Source organism: Drosophila willistoni (assembly GCF_018902025.1).
Source record: "Drosophila willistoni isolate 14030-0811.24 chromosome 2R unlocalized genomic scaffold, UCI_dwil_1.1 Seg167, whole genome shotgun sequence".
In the NCBI taxonomy this organism is placed as follows: Eukaryota; Metazoa; Arthropoda; class Insecta; order Diptera; family Drosophilidae; genus Drosophila; species Drosophila willistoni.
The window spans coordinates 6584458-6599808 of NW_025814050.1; the positions used below are offsets into that span (position 1 = coordinate 6584458).

A 15351-nucleotide genomic window follows, 5' to 3' on the forward strand; every position below is an offset into this window, starting at 1 on the left:
GCAGTCGCAGTTGCGATTATTGTTTTACAATGCGTCGCAATAAACACACATCGGCGGATCTATATCTACATCCATTTGGATAGTTCCACACAATTGACGAGGAGGGAGTATCGGTCGGGGGTGGCATACGTTAAAATACTATAAAAGCATAAATTGACATGTGCCCGAGGCTTAATACGCAACCGGAAAGTGAAGTGTGAACATTTGGCGGGACATCCCAAGCAGCAAATAAAAGTTAAATCAACAAAAAAAATACTACACAATTAATAACTCAATTAAAAAAGTCAATGAAACTATAAGCAACCAAAAATATAATTTACATCAAAGTGAAAACAATTAAAACAATTGCCAAAATGTTTACATAAAAAAAAGAAGCAAAATAAACAAATAAATAAATGAATAAAAATGCAGAGTACAAAATTAACAAACAACAATATTTTTAATTCAAATACAATTTAAAAACATAATTTTCTTTATTCTTGCCAACAAATTAGTGCAAAGGTGCGTATACTTGATTTATTGCTTCTATGGGCAAGGCCAAATTAACGTTTAGAATTACAACAAGCACCAAAAACAAAATTTTAATTTATTTTAATTACAATAAAAATGTGCTTTAAAATTATCAACAAAAAGTTTTACAAAAAATTTCTTATAAATTAATTTTGTAGAATAAAAATGTGACTTTCTATTTGGTATGAGGAAGTTTTTGAAAGTTCTTGAATTGAGTTTATGTTTCATTTGGCTATCTTTTTCAATTAACCCATTCATAATTTAACATTAGTCACAACAATGATACCAAGATAAGTTAATTAAATGTTAGTTTTATTGAAGAAGCAACAACTGGGCGTATACTTAATTTTGCCATTATGCCAAGGCCAAGGCAAAATGTTGCAATTTTGTTTGTACTCAAAAAGTTAATTTGTTATTAAAAACTTTAACTCAATTTCAGCAACAATTTCTTATTATATATTCGAGATTTTAAAAGATTTAACAGAGTCTTTTCTCTAACAAAGTGGTTAATATTCGATATCCAAAGAGGATTATCACTTCGAATTGCCCGATTTCCCTTTCAATGTTTGATTTCTCCCCACCAAAATTATGAGCTAGATTCGTCATTGTCACTTAAGTCAATATTCTAAACAATTAGAAACGCAATTTAACAAAAAAAATAATAATAAGAGAAACATAACGAAATAAACAGGATGTTTTTTGCCCATAATCATCATTAATCAAATTGTTTTTTTTTAACTTTTCGCATTTTGTTAATCAGAAACAAATTTATAAACTCGTTAAATGCGTTCTCTTAGTTTTTCAAGGGCGCAAAACATTTAAATGATTGGAAATTATATAGGTACCTAGAATAGAATGTTTTGAATTTGATTCCGCATGTTTCTAAGATTTGATTTGAGTTATGTTTATTTGGTTTTCTACAAGTAAAATATTTAAATTTATGGCATTTAAAATACAATTCAAGCTATGGAGAGAGAGAGAGAGAAAGAGAAAGAGTGTGAGCGAAAGGTGTTCTCTTTCGCCATGTAATAAACAAATCATAAATTAACACAAATGCAAAAATTTTGTAAACATTTTTCGTCTGAGGTCTTGGCCTAGGGCAAAGGTCCTATGTACATTAATACTTTGTTGTGTGGCTCTCATAATTTAGTTGGGCTACTAAAAATGTTCTTTCTGTTTACACTTAAATGTGAAAAGTTAAAAATTTAAATTAGCTTTGATTGTTTCATGTGTATTTCCGCCTGAGACTTTTGACTTTGAAAATTTGTTGAATTTGATTTTTGATTTGTCTAACGGCAAGGTTGTCGGTTTTTCTAGAGGAAGCTAAGCAATATAGCATGTTTCTCTGTTGATATATGTATGTACATATGTGTGTATATATTTTTTGTTCTTTTGTCTTTCTCTGTTTTTTTCTCATTCTTGTGGTTCTCTCGATGACACCTTCATAAACCTACCGAGTTAATAGCAGCCCCTATCATAATGTATACTATGGTCTGTGGGTTGTGGGCTGTCGGTTGTTCGTGTTGGTTGGCCGTTTGATGGGGTCGAGGTTTGGGTTATAAAGTCACAAACAAAAACGTTTTATTGCCCTTATACCACACATAGCAGACATCATCTTTCATCCCCGTTCTTTGCTCTTCACAACACAAGCAGCCCGGCATAAACCCTAAAAGTATGCTTTGTTTGATATATTCAGAAGGCGAACGCCTGCTTCGGCCTCTCCTTCATCGTTGCCATGATCATAAAAGTCAAAAGAGTGAGAGCAGACATTTGGAAGCTTTAAGAGCGTCACACACACATACGCACAGAAAGAAGACTTTTCCAATGTATTTCTCCATTTTAAGTGGGTTTTCATATGAAAATTTGCCTCATAAATTGCAAATGTCGAGTATTTTGACTATGATTGAAAATCAAAAATAATGACAAACATTATTATGAAACCCATCAAATGGAATTTTATATCAGTTTCTTAAAGACTCATTCGTTTAGTAGATATGAGCTATCTATATATAGATACATCCATGCATAATCAGTCAATTGTAAGTAATTAAGTCTATGTAATACCAAAATAAAAACCGCAACCGCAAATTATATTTGTGTAACTTTATTCAAGCAAACAAAAGTTGTTACCCTAATCCAACGAAAGAAACTAAATGCGTTGGCACAGACTAACTAACTAAGTTGATTATTAAAAAGAGAGTCGCTTTGGTTTCGTTTTGTAAATGGAGATGTATTCAACTTTTTTTACGATTTGTATTTATTATTAGACTGCAGTTCATCTTGTAAATGGTTTTTTAAATACTCATTACATATTTGTACAACATTTTCAATGTGTTTGATCTACAATTCTGTTTGTTTAACAAAATGTATAAAATGAAGAGAAATAAGCCATAGACTATATAGGATCTTCCCTTTTTAGTTCCCATCACTTAGGTTTTAAACGTGTACATAGCAGGATCAAGATCTATAGATTTGTTTTTAATATTTGCCTGGGACTACGTCGATCAGATATCAGAGTCATATATTAGGGCCTAAAATAAATCACGTATCACATTTTAGCTCTCTCGTAATTCCATTGTTGCAATTCTCAACCAGTTTAAGCTAAAATTGTACCTCACATTCTATAGTGAATAACTTTTTGAGAACAAATTTGTACTGTTTTAATGAAAGAGTATTTAAAATTATAATTCAGGCATTAAATCTCTTAAGTAAACATAATTAATCGTTTAAAATAAAGTTGTTATTCTCTTTTTATGAAAATTCTTAGATTTTCCAATTAAAGCAAGCTCGATTCTTACTCGTACATACATATATATCTATAAATAAGTTAGTTTCAAAGAAGATTTTCTAGTATAGTCTGTCTGGAAACAAAAGAAATAATCTCGTTTCTGTTATGGAAATAATGTGTCTAAAAATAACTTTTAATGAATAAAACTTTTCATACCCAAAAGTTGTGAATGGCTTTTATGGTGCTTGTCACGATGTAGCCTTAGTTAGCTTTGCTTTTGTTTCAACTAATAAGCCAGACTACGCATAATGTCTCGAAAAAAGGTGTAAGCAGAAAGTCGATATAAAATAATAATAGTAAGACCAAAATACTAAAAGGCAATATTCCTGAAAAAAATCAGATATCAAATTTTAGTTTGCTATATTGATTTATAAGATATATGTACAAATAAACATTTAAACAAGTTCTAGGGACTAAATTTTGTCATTTAATATTGTCCTTGAAAAATAATTAAACTGAATGACTTGTTTGGCTACTTGTTTCTGGGACAACTAGCATTAGAAAGTGCACTTAACCCACTTAAAACACTTGACTCGCTACCATGGCAAAGGCCCTCAATCAACATCAGAAAGCTTTGTGACCATTATTGGCACAATTTTTGGCTGTATTTCATATTTATTTTTAGTTAAACGCCGCTTATCGGCCGACCACATCTCCACACACTAACATACACACACACACACACACATATATGTACACTCATCCATCCATTTACCGGCACGCCCCAATTCCCGGGAGCACCTATAAATGACATTTACAGTGCTGCCTTCTGACTTATGCTTGTCCACATTATTTATGATGGTCTTCTTATTTGAACAATGGCGGGACGCCGCAATCGCCGCCAATTTGGCTGGTTTGGTTTGGTGTTTTTTTTTCTTCTTCTTCTTTTTGGCCAAACAATAACAATCAAATTTCAATATAACCAAAACGTTCACTAAACTCTTGCCACCTCACGCGAGGGTTAGCATTAAAATTATTCAAATAAACACACAAAATAAAGTAAAAAATCGCACACAATATTTTCGTATCGAATATGTTATCCGACGAATCGAACTATTAAATATATTTATAATTTACAAATGCGTCTCAATTTCGTATGCCTATGAAAAAATTGTATAATCAAAATAATTTGTAAACAAATGTTTAATTATAAGAATTTTTGTTAGATATTCTGTTCTTCGTCTTATAATGATTCACATTATGATTATTATATATGTATTTATATATATATATATGTTTTTGAATGTAGCTATTAGTTCTATTTCGATGATGCTATTGATGAATGTATTACGATAGTCACACGATAGGCAGAAATACTTAAAAATAATCAAAAGATCTAGTTGACCAATCGTTAAGGGACTCCTTTTGTATGAATGTCTGTAATTTAAGAATAGGCTTTTGAAATAATTTGTTTATTCAAATTGATATGTTTCCCATCGCTATTCATAATCGATTTTAAAGATCACATATGTACTTCTGCCTTTAAATTTGCTACTGAAGTATTGGTAATCTGACAAATGTATGACATTTTCATAGCTAAATTATATGTCTAACTTCAAACATATTAGATTAGCCAGATTATATTGTATGAATTACAATCATTGACAAGTTTGTATAATATAGCCCCTGAATTTGATCTACTGGAAGACTGAAAATCTAATAATTTATTTGTTAGACCATTTTTATTAAGTTAGTTGTTGCTTGAGCTGAGTCAGAGAAATCTTATGAAACTCCCCCTTAAAAAATATCAAATAGATTTAAGATAAATAAACTATTAAGTTATTTGAGTATTAGAAAACTAAATGAGTGTTTCTGATATCGAGAACCTATAGGTCTTAATTTCCTTCTAAAATTAGTCCTGAACTTCTGTAGATGTTGTAGATGAGTACCAAGCTTTATCCCACTTAAAACATTCAACTCTGCATAACTTAAGGGGCAGTATTTCAAGAAAATACAACTATATACTTTAAGAGCACCCCTCGCATATGTGAAATGCGTTGCAGCATTTACTCATTCTTGTTTCTCCTTCTCAATTTCATGGTCACAACAATAAATAATAAAATAATACAACAACAAAAAGTAAAGTGAAAAAAAGAGAAAAAAAATAGTAATAATAAAATGTTGCCAACACCAATGGCAACAGTTGTGAAGTTGTTGTTGTTGGTGGTGCTGTTGTTTTGCTGTGTTAACTCGATGGTCGATTGTCGAAGTGACAAGCAAAAATGCAGACAGCGGAGTGTGAGGGCACAGGGGCCCGACCAGTGCCCGTGAGTAACTTCAATCATGAACGCAATCTGCGATGCTTCCCATGACCTTAACCAAAAAATGTAGCGGCTTGTACCCATGGCTACCCACTAGGTACTCGGTACTTGGTCTCTCACCCACCAGCACCACCATCACCACTTGTTATTTGTTGGCATTACTGGTTGCTGGTCCAGCGACTAGTTAATTTGTTTTCCATGGAATTTCAAGCAGCATAATCAGTGAAGACACGTGGTCAGGTTGGCACTCGGGTGTCTGGGGGGGGGAGGAGGGCACTGATGAGGGCTTCCTTTTGTAACACAATATCCGTCTCGGAAATATATGATTCTAACACGCAATATATGCGTATATATTTATATGTACCTATGGCCGAAATAAAATAAAACGCATAACCAGGTCACTAACCCGATTTGTGTGCTCCTCAAAGCATGCTCGGGTTTCTGTTTTCAATGCTGTCCCCCTCTGTCTTCCTCTCTCTCTATCTTTCACTTTCTTGCTCCTTGCTGTGTCTCTTAGTCTCCAAATTTTTGTATGCCAAGGTCCAGTCATTGGCCGCTGCTCATATTACATTCATTCGGGGTCGCTCATAACAACAAAATGGAAGAAGAGTTGATGGGCCACCTGATGATGATACTGCATATAATACAGTGGGTATTTATCCAATTTTATTTGTCTAAATGTCTAGCTGAAATTTCACAATTTAAGCGTTTAATTTTTTTTTGGTGGGAATTGATTTTTGTGATTTGTTTCATAGTGAAGTGAAGTAGAAAAGAGCTCGAATTTCGAATTTCAATCAAACTTTGAACTGATTTCCCTTCTAGATTGTAAATATTAAAAGAACATTTCTAGCTCTTTGGAGCTTACAGCAAATTTTGATAAGGATATTCGAACTTCCTGTTATGTTATGATATGTCAAATTTCTTCAAAATGTTCATGTTCGTTTTGCCTCAACTTCAATCACCTTAAGGGAAGATTCGAGTAGTCACAACGACCTTAGGAGAAGTTGTCTTTATGTTTTAGTCTGAGTAATCTTAACATTTTTTACAAGGAGAAGTTAAGGTATGTCAGTCACAGATTTCGTGGAAATTTGGATATATATTCGATAAAACTTTAATTTGGGGATGTGTGAAATTTTTCTTCGAACTATTCCATATATTCCTCACAAATCGCACTTGAAACTACATATATGTATGTTGGGTCACCTTAAAAAAAATTAAGCGCTGGGAATTCAAGCAGCTTGTCTCTAATTCTCTTCATTGTCTTATTCTCTTATTTTCTTATTCTCTTATTTTCTCTTTCCCTTATTTTTATACATTTTAGTATCAATTTAATATCTAAGTTTTATTTTTATATATAGTAACCAAATAAATGTGTATGTACTTAGAATAAATTTCCCCTCATTACCTAAAACCTATTTGGTTTCAGTTACGTTTTCTTTCGTTTTTAACCCACCTATAATTCAATTATTCCAAATGATTGCATTTAATATAATTTTTCACTTGGCTAGAAATCAACAATTTCATTTTAAAAAAGAAAATGAAAACCAAGTGCCCTTTCCCTCACCCCACAAACACACAATTGGTGTGCGGTAATACGAAGCTCGCCTCAATGGGCCCCGACGCCATACATAAAGCTTCTAAGAACTCATTAGTAAAGGTTTTTTTTTTTCATAAATTTTCTGCGCAACAACACAATAAGCCGTACTGGTTGGACATCCGTGCAAAAAGTTGCGGAAACGTGTGAAAATCAAAATATGCTGGAAACAAAAAACCAAAAACAAAACTTGCCTTTGTGATAATTAAATAGAAATTAGTGAAGACTATGAAACATTTTGCTGCTCGTCTATCTATGTTGGGATACATAAAACCACTTGATGCATACATATATATAAAATATGTATATATACATAGATATATAGTGGCAGCACTTCAGAATGGCCGGAAAGCGGTTCATTAAGCACGCGCCATTTTGCCATGTCTCTCCCTTAAACCACCTTTGAATTCTCTTAGCAATGTTTGAGTTTGAAATCCAACTAATTAAAATCTACGCAGCAAAGTTTCACAAAAGCCAGGTAGAAACTGAAACGAAACGTAACATAATCAGTATGCAACCAGGTGACGGAATGAATTTTTATTAGAGGACATGTTTAGGGGCAAGGGCAAACTACAATTATATATCTACCACACAATCGTATTATATATATGTACGTATATATATCGTTGTATTTTAACTTACTAAGGATGTCGAAGACAGACACATGATTTCACTTTGCCACGTGTCGTTGAATTGGCGTCTGTCAAGGGAATGAGTAAGTCAATGATTAAGTGACGAAATGGGTAAGAAAATCCAAGGTGTGATATCATTTGTGTTCTTAGGGTAACCGAAAACCATTTTGCCTGCATCGACGTAGCTATTTGATCAGACATTTGAGAGAGCTTAATTAAGAATTAAAACATATTTCATGGACTAAAAACATAGTGTGGGGAAAGTTTGCCAATTCCTTGAGAAAAAAATACGCAATTCCAACAGGTGAGAAAGTGATTGCCTTCCTGATAAATCTGAAACTTTTAGTTTACTTTTCCAACTTAAATTTTAAAAAACGGTTTACTTGTTAAATTTTTAGAAATATTTTTAAAGAACAATCACAAAGCTTCCAAGCGTTATCTTTTTTTTTCTAACACAAGCATCTTATTTTTAATATTTTTTTTGCTTCAAAATAAATGACTTTTTTGTAAGACATTTTTAAATATTTTTGTAAATTTTGTTTTAAATTTTATGTTAAACTTTTCAAAAACATTCTTAAATAGCTTCTATTTTTTTTTTTAACATTTTTTTAATTTAATGTTGTATATTTTTTGTTGAAATGAAATTGACTTTTAAAAAACAGATTCTTTGTAAGATATTTTAACCTTGGCAGGACCGGCATAAAATAACATAAGTAAAATATATTTGATGGTAAATTAATAAATATTAAACAGAAATAAATTTGAGTTCTTAAGCATCTTTGTTGGCCTTCCTATAGGGTACATTGGTCCTGACAGGGTTACAAAAAATCATTGAAACAAAACTTTTTTTCTATAAACAAAATAATAAAAACTAAATTTGATTTCTCCCTTTATAAATATGTTTTAAATAACCTAAAATTATATATTATACAAAATCGTCTGTGAATCTAGGGGAAAACGGGATAGAGATGGGAATAACTTTGCTCATTAAAGTATGCAATAGGCATATTAAATTAGAAGTGTTTATTGATTCCAACAAATTTATAGCTTTTATTTAAAATTGCTTTAGAAAATTGTCTTTAAACAATGTTTGCTTTGAGAATTACTTATTAGCCACAGGATATTCAACAGTTTCTTCAAATGTTTTAAAGAGCGAATTATTGGAGTGCTTATTGCATACTTTAAGGGGCAAAGATCTTCCAGTTTACAGCGTTAGAAAAAAACCGAAGACCTATAACTTAACTCTTAAGTTTAATCCATGTTCCATATTGATTTCTGCTTTATATGATTGTAATTCCCAACTAGTTTTAGAGTTGACGATGTGGTATAGCCATTGAAACTCCGAAGTTCTGTAGTAAAGTCTTCTGATAATAGAATTTGGTGGTTATTGAAATTGCTATACAGACATCCTGTTCACCTTTTTTAGCTACCTTCTTCTTCTTTAAAATATTAACATCGATTCGCCTTTAATGCAAGGTCTGAAAAAATAATCATTATTTACTGTTCTTAATAAATTAGAAATTGTTAAAGTACTATTCCCTTGACGAAGTGCTTGTAGCTTCATCATCAAATTGATGAACTTAAGCTTTCATTCTTTACCGCTTTTAATTTTGCAGAGCATTAAAGCAACGTGGCGTGACGTCTAGTAATATTTTTGTACTTATTTATCAACACTCACATATGTATGTGAGAGTCCTTCCGCCCACACGATAGTGTATCGATAGCATTCAATGGCGAAGGTTGTAATGGCTAGAGCGCGACGTATCGCGGGACATTTGTGCCATGCGAGTCAAGTGATAATTGATATTTTATTGTATTTGTATTTGTGTTTTGTATTTTGAAGCGTAATATTGCTTCCAAGTAATCGGTAAGAGGTGGCCAGAGGGAGGCGGGGAGATTGGAATGGCGAAACCCCTGTGGGGATGGGCGGCTTTGGGGAGCCTTGGTCGCCATTTGGTCGAGGACAATGCAAAATGTGTCCAATAAATGTTTGTTATGCTGACATTGTTGACCTTATCAACAAAGAGTGTGTGTGTGTGTGTGTGTGTGTGTGTGTATGTGTGTTTGTGTGAGTGTGGGGAAGTTGCCGGCTTGGCCCTCCTGAAAGTATGCAATAAAATCTACGATGAGCCGAAAAAATGCTAACAGGTTGTAGATAGGGTCAGACGGTGGAGGGTTCTGTGTGATGTGGGTTGAAGGTAGTTGAAAGGACTGACTCTGTCAGTCATTTGGGATAGATAGATTGTCTTGAATTTAACCCTTTTATTCTCTCTATTCCAGACAATTGTTGTTCCTGCTTGGCCAACATGAATGCCACCTCGCCCAAGTCTTCATTGGTCAAACTAGGCCTTCACACCAATAAACAAAAGACACTGAAGGTTATGGTATTGGGTCAAAGTGGTGTGGGCAAAACGGGTGAGTTTTCGGTTGTTTTCTTAGACAACGGAAAGATGTGAATTATTCTGCAAATTCTTTTCTCTTGCGGCCCACTCTCTGTCTAGCCATGGTAGTGCGTTTTATAACACGCCGTTTTATTGGCGAATATGATCCAAATCTGGAGAAAATCTATACCTGCCAAACCACTTTCGATAAAGAACAAGTTCAATTTGATATACTAGACGCTACGGGGCAATTGCATGTAAGTTTTTTCTGAGAAAGTAGTCGCAAGACTTAGAGAGCCTTACTTCTTGCTAGGAATTGGATGGCGTTAGTCTGGAATCCAATATCAGATGGGCAGATGCTTTTATCCTCGTGTACTCTATCACAGACAAGTGCTCATTCGATGAGTGTAGTCGACTGAAGTTCCTTATTAATTACAATAAAAGACGACGAAAATTGGGTTCAGCCAGCAAGGTAAGTAAAACAACATATTTTCCCCCTCAAGATATGCAATAGACTATCGAAAACAATTGTCTATCAACAACGTTTCGAGGACTATTATTTGCCTAAAGGACAGTAGAAAAGTTTTTTATACCGATTTTCACCGATTTAAGATTCGCCACTGATTATTGTAATTGTATGATAATTGATTCGCCACTGATAATTGTATCTATATACTATTTAGGATTACACCTTGGATATACCAGTCATTTTAGTGGGTAACAAAACAGATCAGCCTGGCGATCGCATGGTACTACTGGAAGAAGGTCAAAGACGCTTCCGTGAATTATCCTGCGCTTGCTTTCACGAGATCTCAGTCAGGGAAAGTGTAGAACAGGTAAGTCCAAAATTTACTTTAAAAATGTTGGAATCGCATTGAGGTAATTTGAAAACATTTATATACGGTTTTATAGGGGCATAACAGAAACTAATTAACTGCAACTCATGGGTCGAATTTGTATCGGTAGTAAAAACGTATATAAATTATGTTCAAATTACCTCAATGCTCTCAAAAATATAATATATAGACTCAAAACTCTCAAAAAAATAAAAAGAACACACGAAATAAAGTAGTTCGAATTTGCCCTCATTCAATCATATTTGGAAAAAAAATGCGAACATAGAGTAAAAAAGGATATGTGGGTATCCTAAAAATGTGTTACTGGTTTTTTATAGTTTGGAACCACTTTTTCCACTTTTTTAAAGTGGAACCAAATTAGTATTATGGGATTACAACTAGTTAAACTTTAGATAAAGCAAAAATCTATTTCTATTTTCGTAATGTTTGTACATACTTTTTGAAAATCTCGGACCCAAATTTTTCCACGTTTAAAACTTTAACCTGGTTTTTCTGAGAATAGTGTGTCCATAGTCGGTCGATTCATCTAAAATTTGTACACAGTTTATTTTCCAGAACTTAATCGAAGCTTTTTTATAGAAGTATGTATATTTTTTATTTTGCACACAATTCTATGTCAAAATATAGGGCTAAAGTGGACTTATTACTTTAAAAATTCCCGATTTTGTTAAAATTTTCTTTGTTATACCTTTCATTTCATTTCTAGATTGTATATTTTCTAAAAAATAACTTACTTATATCACTTAACATGGTCCACTTTAGACATTTTTATTTGTTTAAAGATCTACTATAGCAGCTCTATAAATTGTTATTGTAAACATTTAACATTTTAAAACACTCTTTAAAATTACCTTTATATGTGTAGCAATCCTTCAGATAACAAATTTAGAAGTTTGCTTAGAAAACAATGTTTAAAAAACCTCAATTATCAAAAACAAACAAAAACAATCACATAATAGACAGCCTAAAAGTATACAACACAATTTTCATATTTAGAGAAAAATGTATTTATACATACATAATAAAAATCCATCCTAATAAATTTTTAGTAGCTGAATTGAAAAATAATTTGTACAGAAAAAAAGTTAAAAAAGTGTAAAAGGGGAAATTTTATCAGTTTTTCATTTGGTGTTTCATGATTATTAGAAAAATTACTCAGACATATTTAGACAGGGCAAACGTTTTTCTTTTTCAGCTAAAAACATATTGCCAGGTATAAAATTTTACAAGAAGTTGAAATTAAGAGTCTTCCAAGAGAATAGAGCCAAAGTTCCATGACTTCAGTTGGAAAAACATTCCAAAATTTCTTTCTTCTTCTATTGCAGGTGCAAAATGTCTTTCGCGATGTGTTTCGCTTTTGGCGAGTGTTTAGTAAATTTCCAAAACTTAAACGTTCCACCAGCGATGTGGCTGCCAATGATGGATTTGTGACACCCGATTCCGGATCGTGTTCCTTCTACGATGCCTCCTCGCTGGGCCACAGCTCGAGTGGACGACGCTCGTTTTTGGTAATAGGCTCTGATTGCTTGGAGGAAAGCGATCACACGGAATCCACTGATGAGATAGCCAGCAATAGCTTTGGCAGTTCAAGAAGTGATATGGACACACCATTTCGTAGTCGAGCTTCCACCGATGGCACCCTCTTGTCGAGACCGAGAAGATGGCGTTATCCTCCGCCAGGTTGCCTGCTGCCACATTCGAATCGGGTGGAGCGACGCATGAGCATTTCCACCAGAGGCAGTAATGCCAGCTATTAGGGGATACGTTTTTATTTGTTTTTTTGCTAGTTAGTCCAAAAATGTAGCGCCAAATATATAGCTAGATGTTTGACAAAAACACAGATGAAGTCTAAGGAGAGAAAGAGTCTAAAATTATTTGAAATTGTATTTAATTTAAGTGGCACGTGCAACAATTTAAACAGCAAACATTTAAAGCATTTAATTGGTGTTGGGGTTCCCCTTAATCATCGTCGATCTTCAGCATATACTCCTCGGCACGAAGAGCCAATTCGCGTATATTTCGTAGGCAACCAGCGGCAGCCAATTGCAGCTCCTTGTTGGTGGAACCAATGCACTCCAACAGGAAGGGCACCACGCCGCTCTATGGAAGAGACAAATGAAATGATTGTGGACCATAAGAGAGTGAGATTCTCTTACCTGGTGCATGGTTATGCAGTTCTGTGGATCCATTGATAGCTTCTCTAGGGCCATAGCTGTACTACGATGCACCATGGGATTATCGCTGGTCATGTAGGTGACAATGGGTGTCACTGTGCGCAATCGGCCCAACTCTTCGGTATTATTGCCATAGCATGCGCAAGCAGCCACAGCCGCTGCCAGATTCATGCGCAGCAAATCATCCGTGGTATTGACTAGATCGGCCAGCTTATAGATGACACGTAGATCGGTTAGAATCGCCAGATTCGTTTGATCCTGAGCTATTGTGGCAATGGCTGCACAAACGGCAGATAGAACGGATATATCTTTCGATTTAAGTAGACCCACCACCAATTCCATGGCTCCCACTAGACTACGCACTAGCTCCGCCGAATCGGTGGCATTCTTTACACAAGGACAAATGGCATAGGCGGCATTGGCCTGCACCCGGGTACTGGTGTTCTTAAGTAGTGACCACACCAAACGCACTGCATCCAATTCCTCAAGTATCCGCATACTTTCAGGATCTTCGGCGCATTCTTTTAGAGCCTTTGCCAAATTCTCCAGCAAGGGGGCATGCGAGGAGTTCAGCAAAGCCACCATGGCAGGTAAACCACCAGCCTGACGCAGTGCTTCGCGATTATTTTGAAACCTCACACACTCGGATAAAGCTCCGCAGACATTGGTCAGCACCTCATCACATTCATCATTGAGCAGGGCCACCAAATGGTTGACCGTACGCATTGAATCCAATTGTTTGACATTCGCATCCGATATGGCGCACATCCAGATGGCCCCAGTGGCTCCCCGCAGCAATGGTTTATTCTCTCTCACAGCTTTGTCCTTGATTATGGTGACCAGAGGTTCCAAGCCGCCTGCCTCCCGCACCAAATCCCGTGTGGTCTCATCGAAGGCGCACTTGTAGATGGCCGTGCTGCCCTCCATTTTCAGATCTGTGCACTCCGAACTCAAGTGGGTCACTATGTCGGCTATCATGCCCTCGGTGGTGATGGCCAATTGGAATTTGGGCTCCGATGAGCATTTCTGTACCGTTCCCATAATGGGTATGACCACATCAATGTGACAGGACTTCAGCAGACGAGCCATTAGAGGCACTATGCCACTCTTACGCATCTGCTCCATATTGTGCTTGGAGTCGGCCAGTGTCCACAAGGCCCTGGCGCCAGCTCTGGCCATATTCAATGACTCAATATCCTCGGGACTTAGCTGCTCCCGTGGCGTTTGTAGAATGCTAAAATGGAATAGATTAGTCTTGTATCGGTTTAAGGTATACAATGAGACGATCTTCACCTTAGTTTGATGTCTATGAGATCCACTAGTTTGGGTATTCCGCCATAAACTCTAACATATTTCCTTGCCAGACGAACCTTACTCACATTGGCCAGCGTTTCGGCTGCCATGGTCTTTAGATTCTTCATGGCCGAATTCAATACGTCGACAATCAATGGAATGCCATCGAGATCAATAATTGTCTTGCGTATATCAATATTCAATGTTATCTCCGACAGGACAGTTAGAGAGCCCAGACAGCACTTGGTATCGTTGCACTCTAGGATATTCACCAAGATATCGAGTCCTCCAATATCCTGGATGGCAAATTGATTTATTTGCGTACTCAAATCGTAGTCCTTGAGACAGCAGAGCGACATAATGGTGGCCGTTTGATTGCCCGCCTTGATATATTTGATTAACTTTTGAATGTTATAATAGTCGACAGGGATTTCAGCTGTGCGGGCGACCTCCTTCCAGCGGTCCTCTTCATCTGTGGAGGATTCCACATCCGTGGTGTCGGAGTCTTCGGTGATAACTTGACGTTTATCGCGCGAAAAGCGATTGGGACAGGAACCGCATTGTTCACGAATCTTGCGATGGCGATGTGATGATCCTCCAGTTCCAATCATTATTTAATTCGTTTCTCTTAATGGGTTTCTTTTATTTTGAATCACGGTTCCTGTAGCGGAATTTCTTGTGTAAAGGAATGTGCCTTATTTTTTATTGGAGCGGGGGGAAGGAAAATTTATTGATCAATCAAAAAGTTTATGGGTTGCTAAGGTAACCGAAGGGGGAATAATCATAACTGCTAGGCGTAGTCCAAATACCTAGGAAGGGGTTTTTATTTCAAACTTTACATTTACGTTAAGTTTAAGTACA

The 15351-nt window shown here is 35.4% G+C and overlaps 2 protein-coding genes across 2 annotated transcripts; one reads left to right on the forward strand and one right to left on the reverse strand.

Moving 5' to 3' along the window:
* The first annotated feature begins 457 nt into the window (after positions 1–457).
* LOC6644323 (ras-like protein 3) lies at positions 458–12948 on the forward strand. Its single transcript, XM_002066871.3, has 6 exons — positions 458–501; positions 10066–10200; positions 10287–10423; positions 10480–10638; positions 10850–11002; positions 12349–12948. Exons 2-6 carry the CDS (start codon positions 10092–10094, stop codon positions 12778–12780), a joined length of 990 nt encoding a protein of 329 aa, XP_002066907.1. The 5' UTR covers positions 458–501; positions 10066–10091; the 3' UTR covers positions 12781–12948.
* Positions 12895–15261, reverse strand: LOC6644324 (armadillo repeat-containing protein gudu). Its single transcript, XM_002066872.4, has 3 exons — positions 14491–15261; positions 13180–14431; positions 12895–13123 (listed from the first exon to the last, which is right to left on the reverse strand). Exons 1-3 carry the CDS (start codon positions 15099–15101, stop codon positions 12983–12985), a joined length of 2004 nt encoding a protein of 667 aa, XP_002066908.1. The 5' UTR covers positions 15102–15261; the 3' UTR covers positions 12895–12982.
* Between the last annotated feature and the right edge of the window lie 90 nt (positions 15262–15351).

Excerpts from the sequence above, each read along its gene's own strand:
- LOC6644323 (XM_002066871.3), top strand. The coding sequence starts at position 10,092 with ATGAATGCCACCTCGCCCAAGTCTTCATTGGTCAAACTAGGCCTTCAC. Across the intron at positions 10,424-10,479 it reads ACGCTACGGGGCAATTGCAT|GAATTGGATGGCGTTAGTCT; the intron begins GTAAGTTTTTTC and ends ACTTCTTGCTAG. Across the intron at positions 11,003-12,348 it reads TCAGGGAAAGTGTAGAACAG|GTGCAAAATGTCTTTCGCGA; the intron begins GTAAGTCCAAAA and ends CTTCTATTGCAG.
- LOC6644324 (XM_002066872.4), bottom strand. The coding sequence starts at position 15,101 with ATGATTGGAACTGGAGGATCATCACATCGCCATCGCAAGATTCGTGAA. Across the intron at positions 14,432-14,490 it reads CTCATAGACATCAAACTAAG|CATTCTACAAACGCCACGGG; the intron begins GTGAAGATCGTC and ends ATTCCATTTTAG. Across the intron at positions 13,124-13,179 it reads ACTGCATAACCATGCACCAG|AGCGGCGTGGTGCCCTTCCT; the intron begins GTAAGAGAATCT and ends TCTCTTCCATAG.